The sequence below is a fragment of the Tupaia chinensis genome, unplaced genomic scaffold (assembly GCF_000334495.1).
Source record: "Tupaia chinensis unplaced genomic scaffold, TupChi_1.0 Scaffold000289_1, whole genome shotgun sequence".
NCBI lineage: Eukaryota > Metazoa > Chordata > Mammalia > Scandentia > Tupaiidae > Tupaia > Tupaia belangeri.
Window position 1 is genome coordinate 1604262 of NW_006159774.1, and position 12307 is coordinate 1616568.

The following is a 12307-nucleotide window of genomic DNA, read 5'->3' on the forward strand; positions in this document are numbered from 1 at the left end:
GTTAAGGCGCTGGGCTCCCACATGGCCAACCATGGTTCAAGTCCCAAACCTGGCAGCTTCAAAATCATGCTGGGTGCATGTACATGCATGCCCAAAATCCCAGGAGGAGAAGGGATTGTGGCATGGCCACCCCACCTGGGGGGCGATTTCTCACTTTCCTTCTCACTGTCTCTCTCTGGTGAGCACATGCACCCTAGAGGAAAAACTGAGGACTTCAGCTTTTTTTTTTCTTTTTTTTTTTTTTTTTTTTATTTGTAGAATGTTTTTTGGGTGTACAGAAAAAAATATGAAGCCTCTAATCTGCCTAAAACAGAAATATATATTGAAGAAGCTGTGTGTGTAAATATTTATATTTTGTTTTAATTATGATTTGCATTGTTATCCTAGATTATAAAAGAGTATGAAAGAGCCATCATCTTTAGATTGGGCCGCATTTTACAAGGAGGAGCCAAAGGACCTGGTCAGTACTTGGGTTGGGGACTGTTTGGCCTCTGACATGCTTATTGTTGGTGTAATTTCCTTTCCAGGAGCCTCTTTACTGCCGACCTAGGAAAGAGTTCACGCAGTAGAGGTTGTTTAACAATAGCAGTGGCTCTAGCCAGTCTTATTATTAACGTGCTTTCCTTTACACCCTTCCCCTCCTCTTCCCATCTGAGCTGATAAGTTTATCGGAGACCAGAAATAGCTATAGCTCTAGAAGTTTGAGCATGAGAATTCCTACCAAGGAAAGGCTCTGAGCCATTACCCATTGGGCACCTATTGTGTTTCAGGCTTAGAGGATTCAAGGGAGACTAAAGCACAGTCCCTACCCTCAGGAGTCTCACTGTCTAGTGGTGAGACACCATCAAGGACAGATGGCTACAGTCGCACAGAGTAAGAGTTAAGACTGGGACCAGCAGATGACGTAATGGTTATGTCGCTGGACTATCATGGAGTCGACCATGGTTCAAGTTCCAGACCCAATGGCTTAAAATTCACACCGGGAAAATGTGCATGTGTCCCCAAAATCCCAAGAGGAGAATGGAGGAGAAGGGATTGCAGCATGGCCATCCCCCCTAGGGAGTGATTTCTTGCTTTCTGTCTCTCTGTCTCTGTCTCTCCAGTGAGTGCACGCACCCTATAGCAAAAATCTTTCTTTTTTAAATCTCATTAAAAAAGAAGCTAAGATCAACTAATTCCAGAGAGCTGTGAGAAAAGAGAAACCCAGAGAAGAGTGACCAGTATGAACTAGCAATGGATGAACTATCTGGAGGTGATATCTTGGCTGAGTCTTGAAGAATAAAATGTATAAACCTGGGGATGGCAGGTGATGTAGTAGTTGAGGCACTCACTTCCCACATGACCAAACACAGTTCGAGTCCCAGACTCAGAGGCTTGAAACTCACATGGGGCGTGTGTATCCCAATTCCTGAGAGGAGAATGGAGGAGAAGGGATTGCAGTGTATGTGTGTGTGTGGGGGGGTAGTTTTCTCTCTGTCTCTTTCTGTGTCTCCAGTGAGTGTATGTGCCCCTGTAGCAAAATAAATAAATAAATAAGTAAATAAATAAAAATTTAAAAAAATAATGGTGTGAGCCCATGGAAGACATTCTCAGCAAAAGCAGTAACATGTACAAGGCAACGCAGAGAAGAGACTGTGGCAGATTCAGGAACAAGGCAGCTCTGTCCAGAGAGAGTGCAGGGTGGAAAGAGAGGGGAAGCGCTGAAGGGGTGAGCCGAGGCGGGTCACGCAGGACCTTGGACGGGGCAAAGTTTGCATTTTGAGGAAGAGTCTCTGCTTGTAGCTTAGGAACTGGATCAGAGGAGAGAGACTACGAGAACTAGAACGATGGTCTAGGAAGTGGTTCCGTAAGTCATTGTGGAAAGAGAAAGTGAGAGGAACAGGAGCGCGAGGACATGAACTCCACAGGCTTCGCTGGGGACAGGTAGATGTGGGACGCCGGCAAGAGGAGGCGAGGATGACATCCTTGACTTCTGCCTAAAACAGTTGGTGACTCAGTTGATCAGGCTGATCCTCCTAGAACTAAGTGGGGAAGTGAACCGATTAGGTGCTGGTCTCTCTGTAACCCTCTATGTCTCTGTTGCAGGTTTGTTTTTTATCCTGCCATGCACTGACAGCTTCATTAAAGTGGACATGAGAACGATCTCGTTTGATATTCCTCCTCAGGAGGTAAGGGTTTCTTGTGCTATGAGGAGCCATTATCATAAGAAAAAGTCCTCACCGTGAAAGGCAGCTTAGCTCTTGGGTCATTGGAAAAGTCATGATGCATGTTTGCATAGACAAATAGAAAAGTACGTCACGATTTTTCCAACAAGCCAATAGAACGTAGACTTTAGAGCCTACTACCTTTGCCATTTTTTAAGTTGGTGACCTTGAGTAAATTCTTTACCTTCTTTATGTTTCTGTTCCCTCATCTATAAAACAGATTATAGTAGAAGACCCTACTGTATAGAGTTGTTATAAAGAGTAAATGAAATATTCTGTGTAAAGCGCCTTGAACTGTGCCTGATAAATACTATAGTTAGTGCCATGGAAGTGCTTGTTGTTATAAAACAGTGTAACAGAGACCAGCAGTTAGCATAATGGCTATGTCGCTGGATTCCCACGTAGTCGACCGCGGTTCGTGTCCTGGAGCCAGTGGCTTAAAATTCACGTCAGACGCGTGTGCGTGCGTGCCCAAGATCCCGAGAGGAGAATGGAGGAGAAGGGATTGCGGCATGGCCATCCTCCCTGGGGGGTGAATTCTCGCTTTCTGTCTCTCTGTCTGTCTCTGTCTGTTTGACGCGTCCTATAGCAAAAAAAAAACCTCTCCAAAAAAAAAATAAATAAAACAGTGTAACATTTTTATAACATTAACATCATCATTGTCATCATCATTTTTTAAAGGATTTTATCTCACTTCATTTATTATTATTATTATTATTATTATTATTTAATTTGACCAGAGGGAGACAGACAAAGACAGAGGAGGAAAGTGAGAAAGCCTCCAGGTCCAGGACTTGAACTGTGGTGGGCCACGAGGGAGTCCAGCGCCTTCAACCACCACACTACCTGCCGACCCATCATCATCATTTTTATTACCACATTTCTTCTCTATGGGTTTCTGATAGGAAATCCTATTTAGTGTAATATTCTTTCTTCTTAAGGTTCTTGATTTTATTCTAGAGGAATTGGTTAGAAGCCAAAGAACTAGGAATCGCTCATTTGGCATTTTAGAAAGGCACACATAGTTTGCATTAATAATTATTTAGTGCTTTTTCAAGGTGCTTCACAAATACTATCACAGCTGAAAGGCACGGCAAAATGTATAGCGGTGGGAGACAAAGGAGTCCTAGCTTCAGGGGCAGGGCCAGGACTCACTCCAGCTTTCTGCCTCCCCTGTCTCTTTTTGTGGAGGTTTCTGTGCCAAACACATTCTGCATTCGCCCCACCAGGGGCCTCCAAGCGTGATGGCACCCTGGTACCCATGTCTGAAGAGACATAAGAAAGACAGCCACAGCCCCGAGGAAGGGAGGGGCAGGTTGTTGTTAGTGTTCCCTGGCCAGGGGCCAGGTACTCAGTGTGGGGTAGAATCAGACCATGTTGCCTTCTCTTATCACAAAATCAAGAAAACCACTTAGGAACTTCCTTGCCGGGACAGATCCTGAGAGTTGGAGAGGTCAGACTTTATGACCCTACAAACCTGGTGATGCCAGGAATCGTTGTCATCCACGTTTTACTCAAGAACAAGACTGAGAGCATCACTATATTCTCTCATGTTTTCCCATTTCTCAAGGAAAATGGACTCAGAAGGAGCCCTTTCAGGGTAGCCTGGAATTCTGGCCTTTCCTCTGTAAATACCGCGGGCATCTGGCAGGGTAGCTGAGCTTCGGCTCTCCAGCTGCTCCCACCCCTCCCACAAGCCGCTGAGCACAGAGTGGATTGGAACTTGGCAAACAGGCCCTTTCCGATCCCCTGTGAACTCGCCGTGCAGGGAGATAAACACTCTGCCTACGATAAACAGTAGGCAGAGAAGCTGCAGCTTCAGAAAACAGCTGTGGCAAAGTCATAGTGGCAAGAATTTGTTGAGAAATGACACACATTTTCCCATCACCTCAGGAGAAATCATTTTCACCCAAGATGGTAATACACTGTCCATTTATTTACAACCCCCCCACGGCTCTTGCAAGTTCGAAGTATTTGGGGATTACTAAAAAAAGAAGGATTACTGCTGGGAGGCCTGGCAGGGCTCAGCAGCTGGGTCACAGCATCGTTTCATCACACAGATCTTGACATGTTCAGAAGGGCTTCGTTCCCACACGTCTTTCTAGTTGATCTTCACAGAAATTTGGATAGACTTGGGGGTGAAGGGTAATATCTTGCTTTCTGTCTCTGTCTCTCTCTGCCTCTCCAGTGAGTACACGTGTCCTATAGCAAAAATCTCTTTTAAAAATGGGGGACAGTGGGGCCAACAGGTGGTGTGGTGGTGAAAGGTGCTGGATTCCCACATGAGTGACCGCAATTTGAGTCCCGGACCTGGTGGCTTGCTTTCTTGCTTTCCCTCTCTCTGTCTCTCTCTGGTCAATTTAAAAAATAATAATAACAAATGGAATTAAATACATAAATAAATAAATAAATAAAAATGGGGGCAGCAAGTGGCATAGTGGTTAAGGCACTGGACTACTCCCTCAGCCAACTTGGCCAACTGCGGTTTGAGTTCCAGACTTGGCAGTTTGAAACACACTGGGTGTGTGTGTGTGTGTGTGTGTGTGTGTGTGTGTGTGTGTGCTCACAATCCCAAGAGGAGAATGGAGGAGAAGGGATTGCAGCATGGCCATCCCCTTTGAATAGAACTGGGCACTACCATCAGCCCTGTCTCCTAAATGAGGAATCTGTGTGTCAGAGGAGTTAAAAGCCTTGTTTGAGGGACCAGCAGGTGGCGTAGTGATTAAGATTCTGGACTCACACATGGCTGCCTGAGGTTCAAGTCTCATACTTGGCAGCTTGCTTTCTCACTTTCCCTCTCTCGATCTCTCTCTCTCTCTGTCCCTCTCTGGTGAATTAAAAATAATAAAAAGAAGAAGAAATCATTCTTTTCTTTAAAAAAGCCTTGCTAGAGGCTGCCCAGGGGTTGAGGGAAGAGCTGGATCACAGCACAGGCCTCCTGCCTGCCGTCCCTGTCCCCTTCATCCCTCACTATTCCTAGAACCGCGTTCCAGTTCAGTTCATCTTGGTGACACCTGCTATGTAACTAGTGCTCTGCCAGTGCTGGAGATACAAAGAAAAACTGCCCTTAAGACGTTCACAGGGGGCTGGATCCACATGGTTGACGGTGTGGTTTGGATCCTGGAAAGACCAGGTGTATGTGCACGTGCATGCCCCAGATCCCTACAGGATGGAGAAATAGAGAAGGGTTTATGGCATCGCCGTGCCCCTTTCTCCTTTCCCTCTTTCTCTCTCTACCTCTCTCTGGTAAGCACACAAACCCCCTGGCAAAATTAAACAAAAAAAAAAAAAGAAAGAAAGAAAGAAAGAAAAGAAAAGAAAAGGAGAAATTCTTTGTCTACTAGAGAAGTAGTGGTGTAAATCAGGAATGTCTCTATAGTGAGGTCAAGTGGACGTGCAAGGGGGGACCTAACTCTGCTCAGACCGAACGGTGCATAGAACATGCAGTGTGATGTGAGGGAGCCAGAGGGAGGACAGTCGGGCAGAGGCAGCTGCTGCACGCGGCCTGGCAGCATGCAACATGGGGGAACAGGGACCTCATTGGGGTTGGTGTAGAGTGTGTGCAGGAGGGAGAGGAAAAAAATAAAGCCAGAGAGGTGTTTCCATAATAACAATAACATAAATATTGACAGATAGCTCTTATCATGTGTCAGGCACTATTCTAAGCACCTAGATGTATTGACTCATTAATTCTGTAGTAACAGAATCCATGTGAAGTCTGTGAAGTAGGCACCATTATTCATCTCCACGTACAGACGTGGAAATTGAGTCTTAAAGAGGTTAAGTAATTTGCATTATTATTTTCCTGGAGCCTCTCAGAATTAACTTTTTAGTTTAAAGCAAAATGATAGGGGCCAACAGTGGTATAGTAGGTGTGGTGCTGGACTCCCCCATGACTGAACATAGTTTGAGTCCCAGACCCAGTGCTTTGAAACTCACACCTGGCATGTGTGCATGCATGCCCAAAATCCCAAGAGGAGAATGGAGGAGAAGAGATTAAGATGTGGCCATCCCCCCAGGGGTTGATTTCTCTCTTTCTCTCTTTCTCCAGTGAGGACATGGGCCCTATAGCAAAAAATCTCTCTTGAAACTTATGTCATGTTAAGCATTTTTATGTAGCTTGCTACACATGCATTTTCACCCCGGCCTTCTCATGAAAACATTCCCCATGCCTTTTTTTTTCTTTTGAGAGATTTTCACTGTAGGGCACATGCGCTCGCCAGACAGACAGAGAGAGACATAGAGACAGAAAGCGAGAAATCACCCCCCAGGGGAGATGGTCACGCCACAATCCCTTCTCCTCCATTCTCCTCTCGGGATCTTGGGCACGCACGCACACGCGCCCGGCGTGAGTTTTAAGCCACCGGGTCTGGGACACGAACCGCGGTCGACTACGTGGGAGTCCAGCGACATAGCCATTACGCTAACTGCTGGTTCCCCCCATGCCTTTTTTATTCCAGTAAGACTGGGCTACTTCTCGCTCATCAGACTGGCTCTCATACCTCTGCACCTTTTTACCCACTATTTTCTCTGCTTCAAATAATCTTCTTCTCCAACTACACCCTCCTGAAACTTCCTCCTTTCTTCCAGATTCAGTTGAGGCCCCCCTTCTGCCACCCACAGCTGCCATCCCCTATCTCTTAAAAGCCTCCCTGGTTCCCCAGTTCCTTGCAAGTAGGAATCAAGTTTTTTCACACCTTCATCTCTGGCACCTAGTATAGTGCCTGCTACTGAGTGGTGTTTCATTATTTGTTGAATAGTTGAATGAATCAATGGGCAGGCCAGCCTGTGGCATAGTGGTTGAGGCACCTGGATCCCACATGACCATTTTAGTCCCAGACCCGGCGGCTTGAGAATCATGCCAGGCACTCATGTGTGCATGCCTGACACGAAATCCCAGGAGGAGAATAGAGGAGAGGGTATTGCAGTGTGCCATCACCCCTGGGGCATGATTTCTTATTTTTTTTTTTCTTTTGGAGAGGTTTTTGCTATAGGGCGCGTGCGCTCACCAGACAGACAGAGAGAGACAGAGAGACAGAAAGCGAGAAATCACCCCCCAGGGAGGATGACCACGCCACAATCCCTTCTCCTCCATTCTCCTCTCGCACGCACATGTGCCCAGCATGAGTTTTAAGCCACCGGGTCCGGGATGCAAACTGCGGTCGTCTATGTGGAAATCCAGCGACATAGCCATTACGCTAACTACTGGTCTCACCCCTGGGGCATGGGGCATGATTTCTCACTTTCCCTCTCTTATTTCTCTCTGTCTCTCTCCAGTGAGCACACACGCACTATGGCAAAAACCTAAAAAATAAAGAAAAAAAAAAGAATTAGTGGACTTAATGAATACATAAATGCATTTTAATAAATTTTTTAAAAGAAGTAATTAACTTTCTGGTGCCTTACTAAAGAGAAGCAGCAGCTGGCGTTATGGCTATGTCACTGGACTCCCATGTAGTCAACCGCGGTTCAAGTCCTGGACCCCGGTGACTTGAACTCATGCCGGGTGCGTGTGAATGCATGTCCAAGATTCTGAGAGGAGAATAGAGGAGAAGGAATTGCGGCGTGGCCATTCCCCAGGGGGTGATTTCTCGCTTTCTGTCTCTCTGTCTCTCTCTGTCTTTCTGGCAGCACGCACCCAATAGCAAGAACCTCTCCAAAAACAAAAAAAGAGAGAGAAGCAGCTAGTGTTGTAAGATGATTTCTAGGACAACATTCCACACTCTCAGTTATGTTTAAGAAATCGTTTCTCAACAGAAATGAAATGCTTCCTTCCTCTTGCAGATCCTCACTAAGGACTCAGTGACCGTCAGTGTGGATGGCGTGGTCTATTACCGTGTTCAGAACGCGACCCTGGCTGTGGCAAACATCACCAATGCTGACTCAGCAACCCGTCTTTTGGCACAGACTACTCTGAGGAACGTTCTGGGCACCAAGAACCTTTCTCAGATCCTTTCTGACAGAGAAGAAATCGCACACAACATGCAGGTGAGGGCGCGCGAATAAAAACGAGACCACTGGAGCTGAGAACTCCAAGCGCAGAGACAGCTGCTGTGTGAGAATCCTTTATTCACGCGAGCTGGGGAACCTCGCGCCTTTGGTTTCTATGTAGTAAGGTTTTCCAGACTTAACGGAAGGGGCCATTTCCCATACTAACAGCTCATGGATTGGTAGCATTCAGATGCGTGCCTCGTTTTTTTTATTCCCTGCAGTGCGTGTTTTCCAGGATCAGTATTAACCTTGTTGTTTGGTGTGATAGTTCAGAGGTTCTCCTGCAAGATAGTGTAGGCATCGTAAAGCTTCATTCTGTGGGCCAGCAAGTGGTGAGGTGGTTGAGGCGCTGGATCCTACATTGGCCAACTGTGGTTCAAATCCTGGACCCAGCAGCTTGAAAATCACACCGGGTATATGTACATGCCCAAAATCCCAAGACGAGAATTCAGGAGAAGGGATTGCAGTGTAACTGTCCTCCCTCCCTCTCAGGGGGTAGGTGGCTTCTCACTTTCCACCTGTCTCTTTCCAGCAAGCACATGCACCTTATAGCAAAAATCTTTAAAAAAAAAAAAAAAGAAAGAAAGAAAAGAAAAGAAAGAAAAAAAAAGCTTCATTCTGTGTGTAAATCCTATGAAATCTCTCATTAACTGTTAGGTGTTCTACTCTTACTTGAGTAATAGATGCCAGATTAAATTTGGCCTGGAGCCAGCAGGTGGTGTGGTGGTTAAGGTACTGGACTCCCATATCATTTTTTAAAAATTTGGCTTGTTCAAAAAGGATAAAGGGGTTGGGAACCAGCAGTTAGCGTAATGGCTATGTTGCTGGACTCCCACGTAGTCGACTGCGGTTCGCGTTCCGGACCCGGTGGCTTAAACTCACGCCGGGTGCATGTGCGTGCGTGCCTAAGATCCTGAGAGGAGAATGGAGGAGAAGGGATTGCAGCATGCCCATCCCCCCCTGGGGGATGATTTCTCGCTTTCTGTCTCTCTGTCTGTCTCTGTCTGTCTGGCGAGCGCACGCGCCCTATAGTGAAAAACCTCTCAAAAAAAAAACAAAAAAAGGAAAAAGGGCTATAAATCTGAATTCATATTACCAAATAGACTTCATTGTGGACAAAATCTAGGATCTTATTTGATACCCACAACCACCTTATGAAATAGACAGCATGGTTTTATTCCAGCCATGGCTGCTTTCAGCTTACAACATCAGGGTTAAATGGTTGCAGCAGACACTGGAAATAGCAAATCCTGCATGGCCGTTGCAGAAGAAGTTTGCCACCTCTGCATTAGTTTGTTAGTAACAGAATCGGGCTCTCCTCCCCAGTGAGGCAGCCCCACTTCAGCATGCCTTTGACTGCAGGGTAACGAACCTCTCCCAGCCTGTGCTTGCTCCACCTGCAATGAACACAGCCACTGTGGGGAAGCGGGCTGGAGCTGGCCGTGTCTAACCTGCCTTCTCTCTTCCTAACAGTGTACTCTGGACGATGCCACCGATGACTGGGGAATAAAGGTGGAGCGTGTGGAGATTAAGGATGTGAAGCTACCCGTGCAGCTCCAGAGAGCTATGGCCGCAGAAGCCGAAGCATCCCGGGAGGCCCGAGCCAAGGTAATGTGTTTTCTTTTTCCATTTTTTTTTTTTCTTTTTCTTGGGGCTTTTTAAAAATTTTGCCAGAGGATGGGACCAGCAGATGGCATAATGGCTATGTCACTGGACTCCTATGTAGTCGACCGCAGTCCGAGTCCTGGACCTGGTGGCTTAAACTCATGCTGGGCACATGTGCATGCGTGCCCCAGATCCCAAGAGGAGAATGGAGGAGAAGGGATTGTGGCATGGTCATCCCCCCTGGGGGTGATTTCTCACTTTCTGTCTCTCTCTTTCTGGAGAGCACATGCACTCTACATCAAAAACAACCTCTCAAAAAAAAAAATTGCCAGAGGGTATGTGTGCTCACTGGAGAGACAAGAAGAGAGGGAAAGTGAGAAAGCACCCCTGCTCGTGGTGCAGGCCCTGCTCCTCCATCGCTCCCTCCTGTCGGAATTTTGGGCACACATGCACATGTGCCTGGGTTATTTCTCAGGTTTCTGGGTCTGGGACTCAAACTGTGCAGTCGTAATGAGTTACTTCATTCTTTTATGACTGCATGCCCCATACTTTATGCTCCTTATTATTACTATTTTTTTTAGAAGTGCTTATTGGGACCAGCAGATGGCATAATGGTTATGTTGCTGGACTCCCAGATGACTGACCATAGTTTAAGTCTTGGACCCGGCAGCTTGAAACTCACACTGGGCATGTGTGCATGCATGCCCAAAATCCCAAGAAGAGAATGGAGAAGGGATTGTGGCGTGGCCCTCCCCTCCGCCCCCGGGGGTGATTTCTTGCTTTCTATCTCTCTGTGTCTCTCTGGCAAGCACAAGTCCTGTAACAAAAACCTCTCAAAAAATAAAAGTGTATTTACTTATTTTTTCCATGAGAGAGAAAGGAAAACAGAAATAAAGAGAGAAAAGAAAGGTAGGCACCTCAACAGAGTTCTTGCACCACGATCCATTCCCCAGTCTAAGCCAGCCCGGATCATGGCACTGTGTACACATGCTGCATGTGGAAGGAGGTCGCAGGATATGAACCCAGGACCTTTCCATGCAGATCCACCTGTTACCACCGTGTCCCCACCAATCCATTAACTTTTTAAATTTTTTATTTATTATTATTATTCTTAATTTGTTGTAGTCACCAGAGAGAGAGGGAAAGTGAGAAAACAAGCCGTCAGGTCCAGGACTTGAACCACAGCCAGCCATGTGGAAGTCCAGCATCTTAACCATACCACCTGCCAGCCCCTCCTCATCCATTATTTTTTTATAAAGAATTATTTTATTTTAACTTTATTTACTTATTTTAATTTGACTAGAGAGCAAGAGAGAGGGAGAGGGAGAGAGCAAGCTACCAGGTCCAGGTCTCAAACCACAGTCAGCCATGTGGGAGTCTAGCGCCCTAAACCACCACACCACCTCCCAGCTCCCCTAATCCATTATTAACTTCAGAGCAGAAATGCATTCTCATCAGTTTCCTACTGTCCATTCCTCACTTATTTTTGTCTTGTCTTTCCTAATGTCTCTTTTTTCAGGATCTTCTTCCTTCTTACTGTTTTCTCTTTTGCTGTCTCCCTTTTCCTCTTTTTTTACTTCTCTTTTTTGATATCTGCTTTTTTCTCTCTCTTTTCATCATCATCTCTGCCTGTGTCTTAACCCAGCATGGGTGGCCTGGCCCCTCTGGGAAGTGCTGAGGAAATATTTGCTAAGAGGATCTTCTTTTTCAAGGTTTTTGCCATAAGGTGTGTACTTGCTAGAGAGAAACAGAGAGAGAAAATGAGAAATCCTCCCCCAGGGGCAATAGCCACATTGCAATCCCATCTTTTCTAGTCTCCTCTCAGAATTATGGGCATATATATATATATACATGTGCCTGGCATATTTTTCAAACCTCTGGGTCAAGGACTTTAACTGCAGGGTATCTTGCTGAACCCCAGAGCAGGAAGCAGAGTCAAGCCTCACCATTGGAACTAGCAACTGGAAAGCAGGCAAGACCTAAGGGGGCTAGTCGTTCCCTTTCGTGGGCCACATCTCACTGTAGAGAGCCTGTGGTGGAGAATGCTCTTAAGTTTACTTGTCTTCCCAGGGGGACAATAAAGGAGACAGACCCACCCTAATTCCACATTCACAGAAGAGAGATTCTCTTGGGTCCTTCTTTGCTCAAAGGACAAAGGCAGATACTAATACAGGCCCACAGCCCCATGCCAATGAGTGGTGGAGGAAGAGGTACAGTTTCTATGGGAAGAGTTGCTATGAACTTGACAGATCTCCCAGAAGCCAAGGAGCAAACCACTTTGTTTTTATTAGAGAGTAGTAATAGCTAAGCCAGCAGGTGACGTGGTAGTTAAGGCACTGGATCCCACATGGCCAACTCTATAGTTCAAGTCCCAGACCCTGATGCCTGAAAACCACCCCAAGAGCATGTGCATACATGCCCAAAATCCAGAGAGGAGAATGGAGGTTAAGGGATTGTGGCATGGCCATCGCCCTAGGGTACGATTTCTCTTTACCTCTCCGTGTCTC

General features: G+C 46.3%; 1 protein-coding gene across 1 annotated transcript in view; it reads left to right on the top strand.

Moving 5' to 3' along the window:
• The window catches only part of STOM (stomatin), a 56437-nt gene that overhangs the window by 33279 nt on the left and 10851 nt on the right, over positions 1-12307 (top strand). The window contains exons 4-6 of the mRNA XM_006150496.2: positions 2086-2168; positions 7989-8192; positions 9669-9803. Of these exons, the coding sequence (XP_006150558.1) occupies positions 2086-2168; positions 7989-8192; positions 9669-9803 (422 nt within the window). The remainder of the gene's footprint in view (positions 1-2085; positions 2169-7988; positions 8193-9668; positions 9804-12307) is intronic.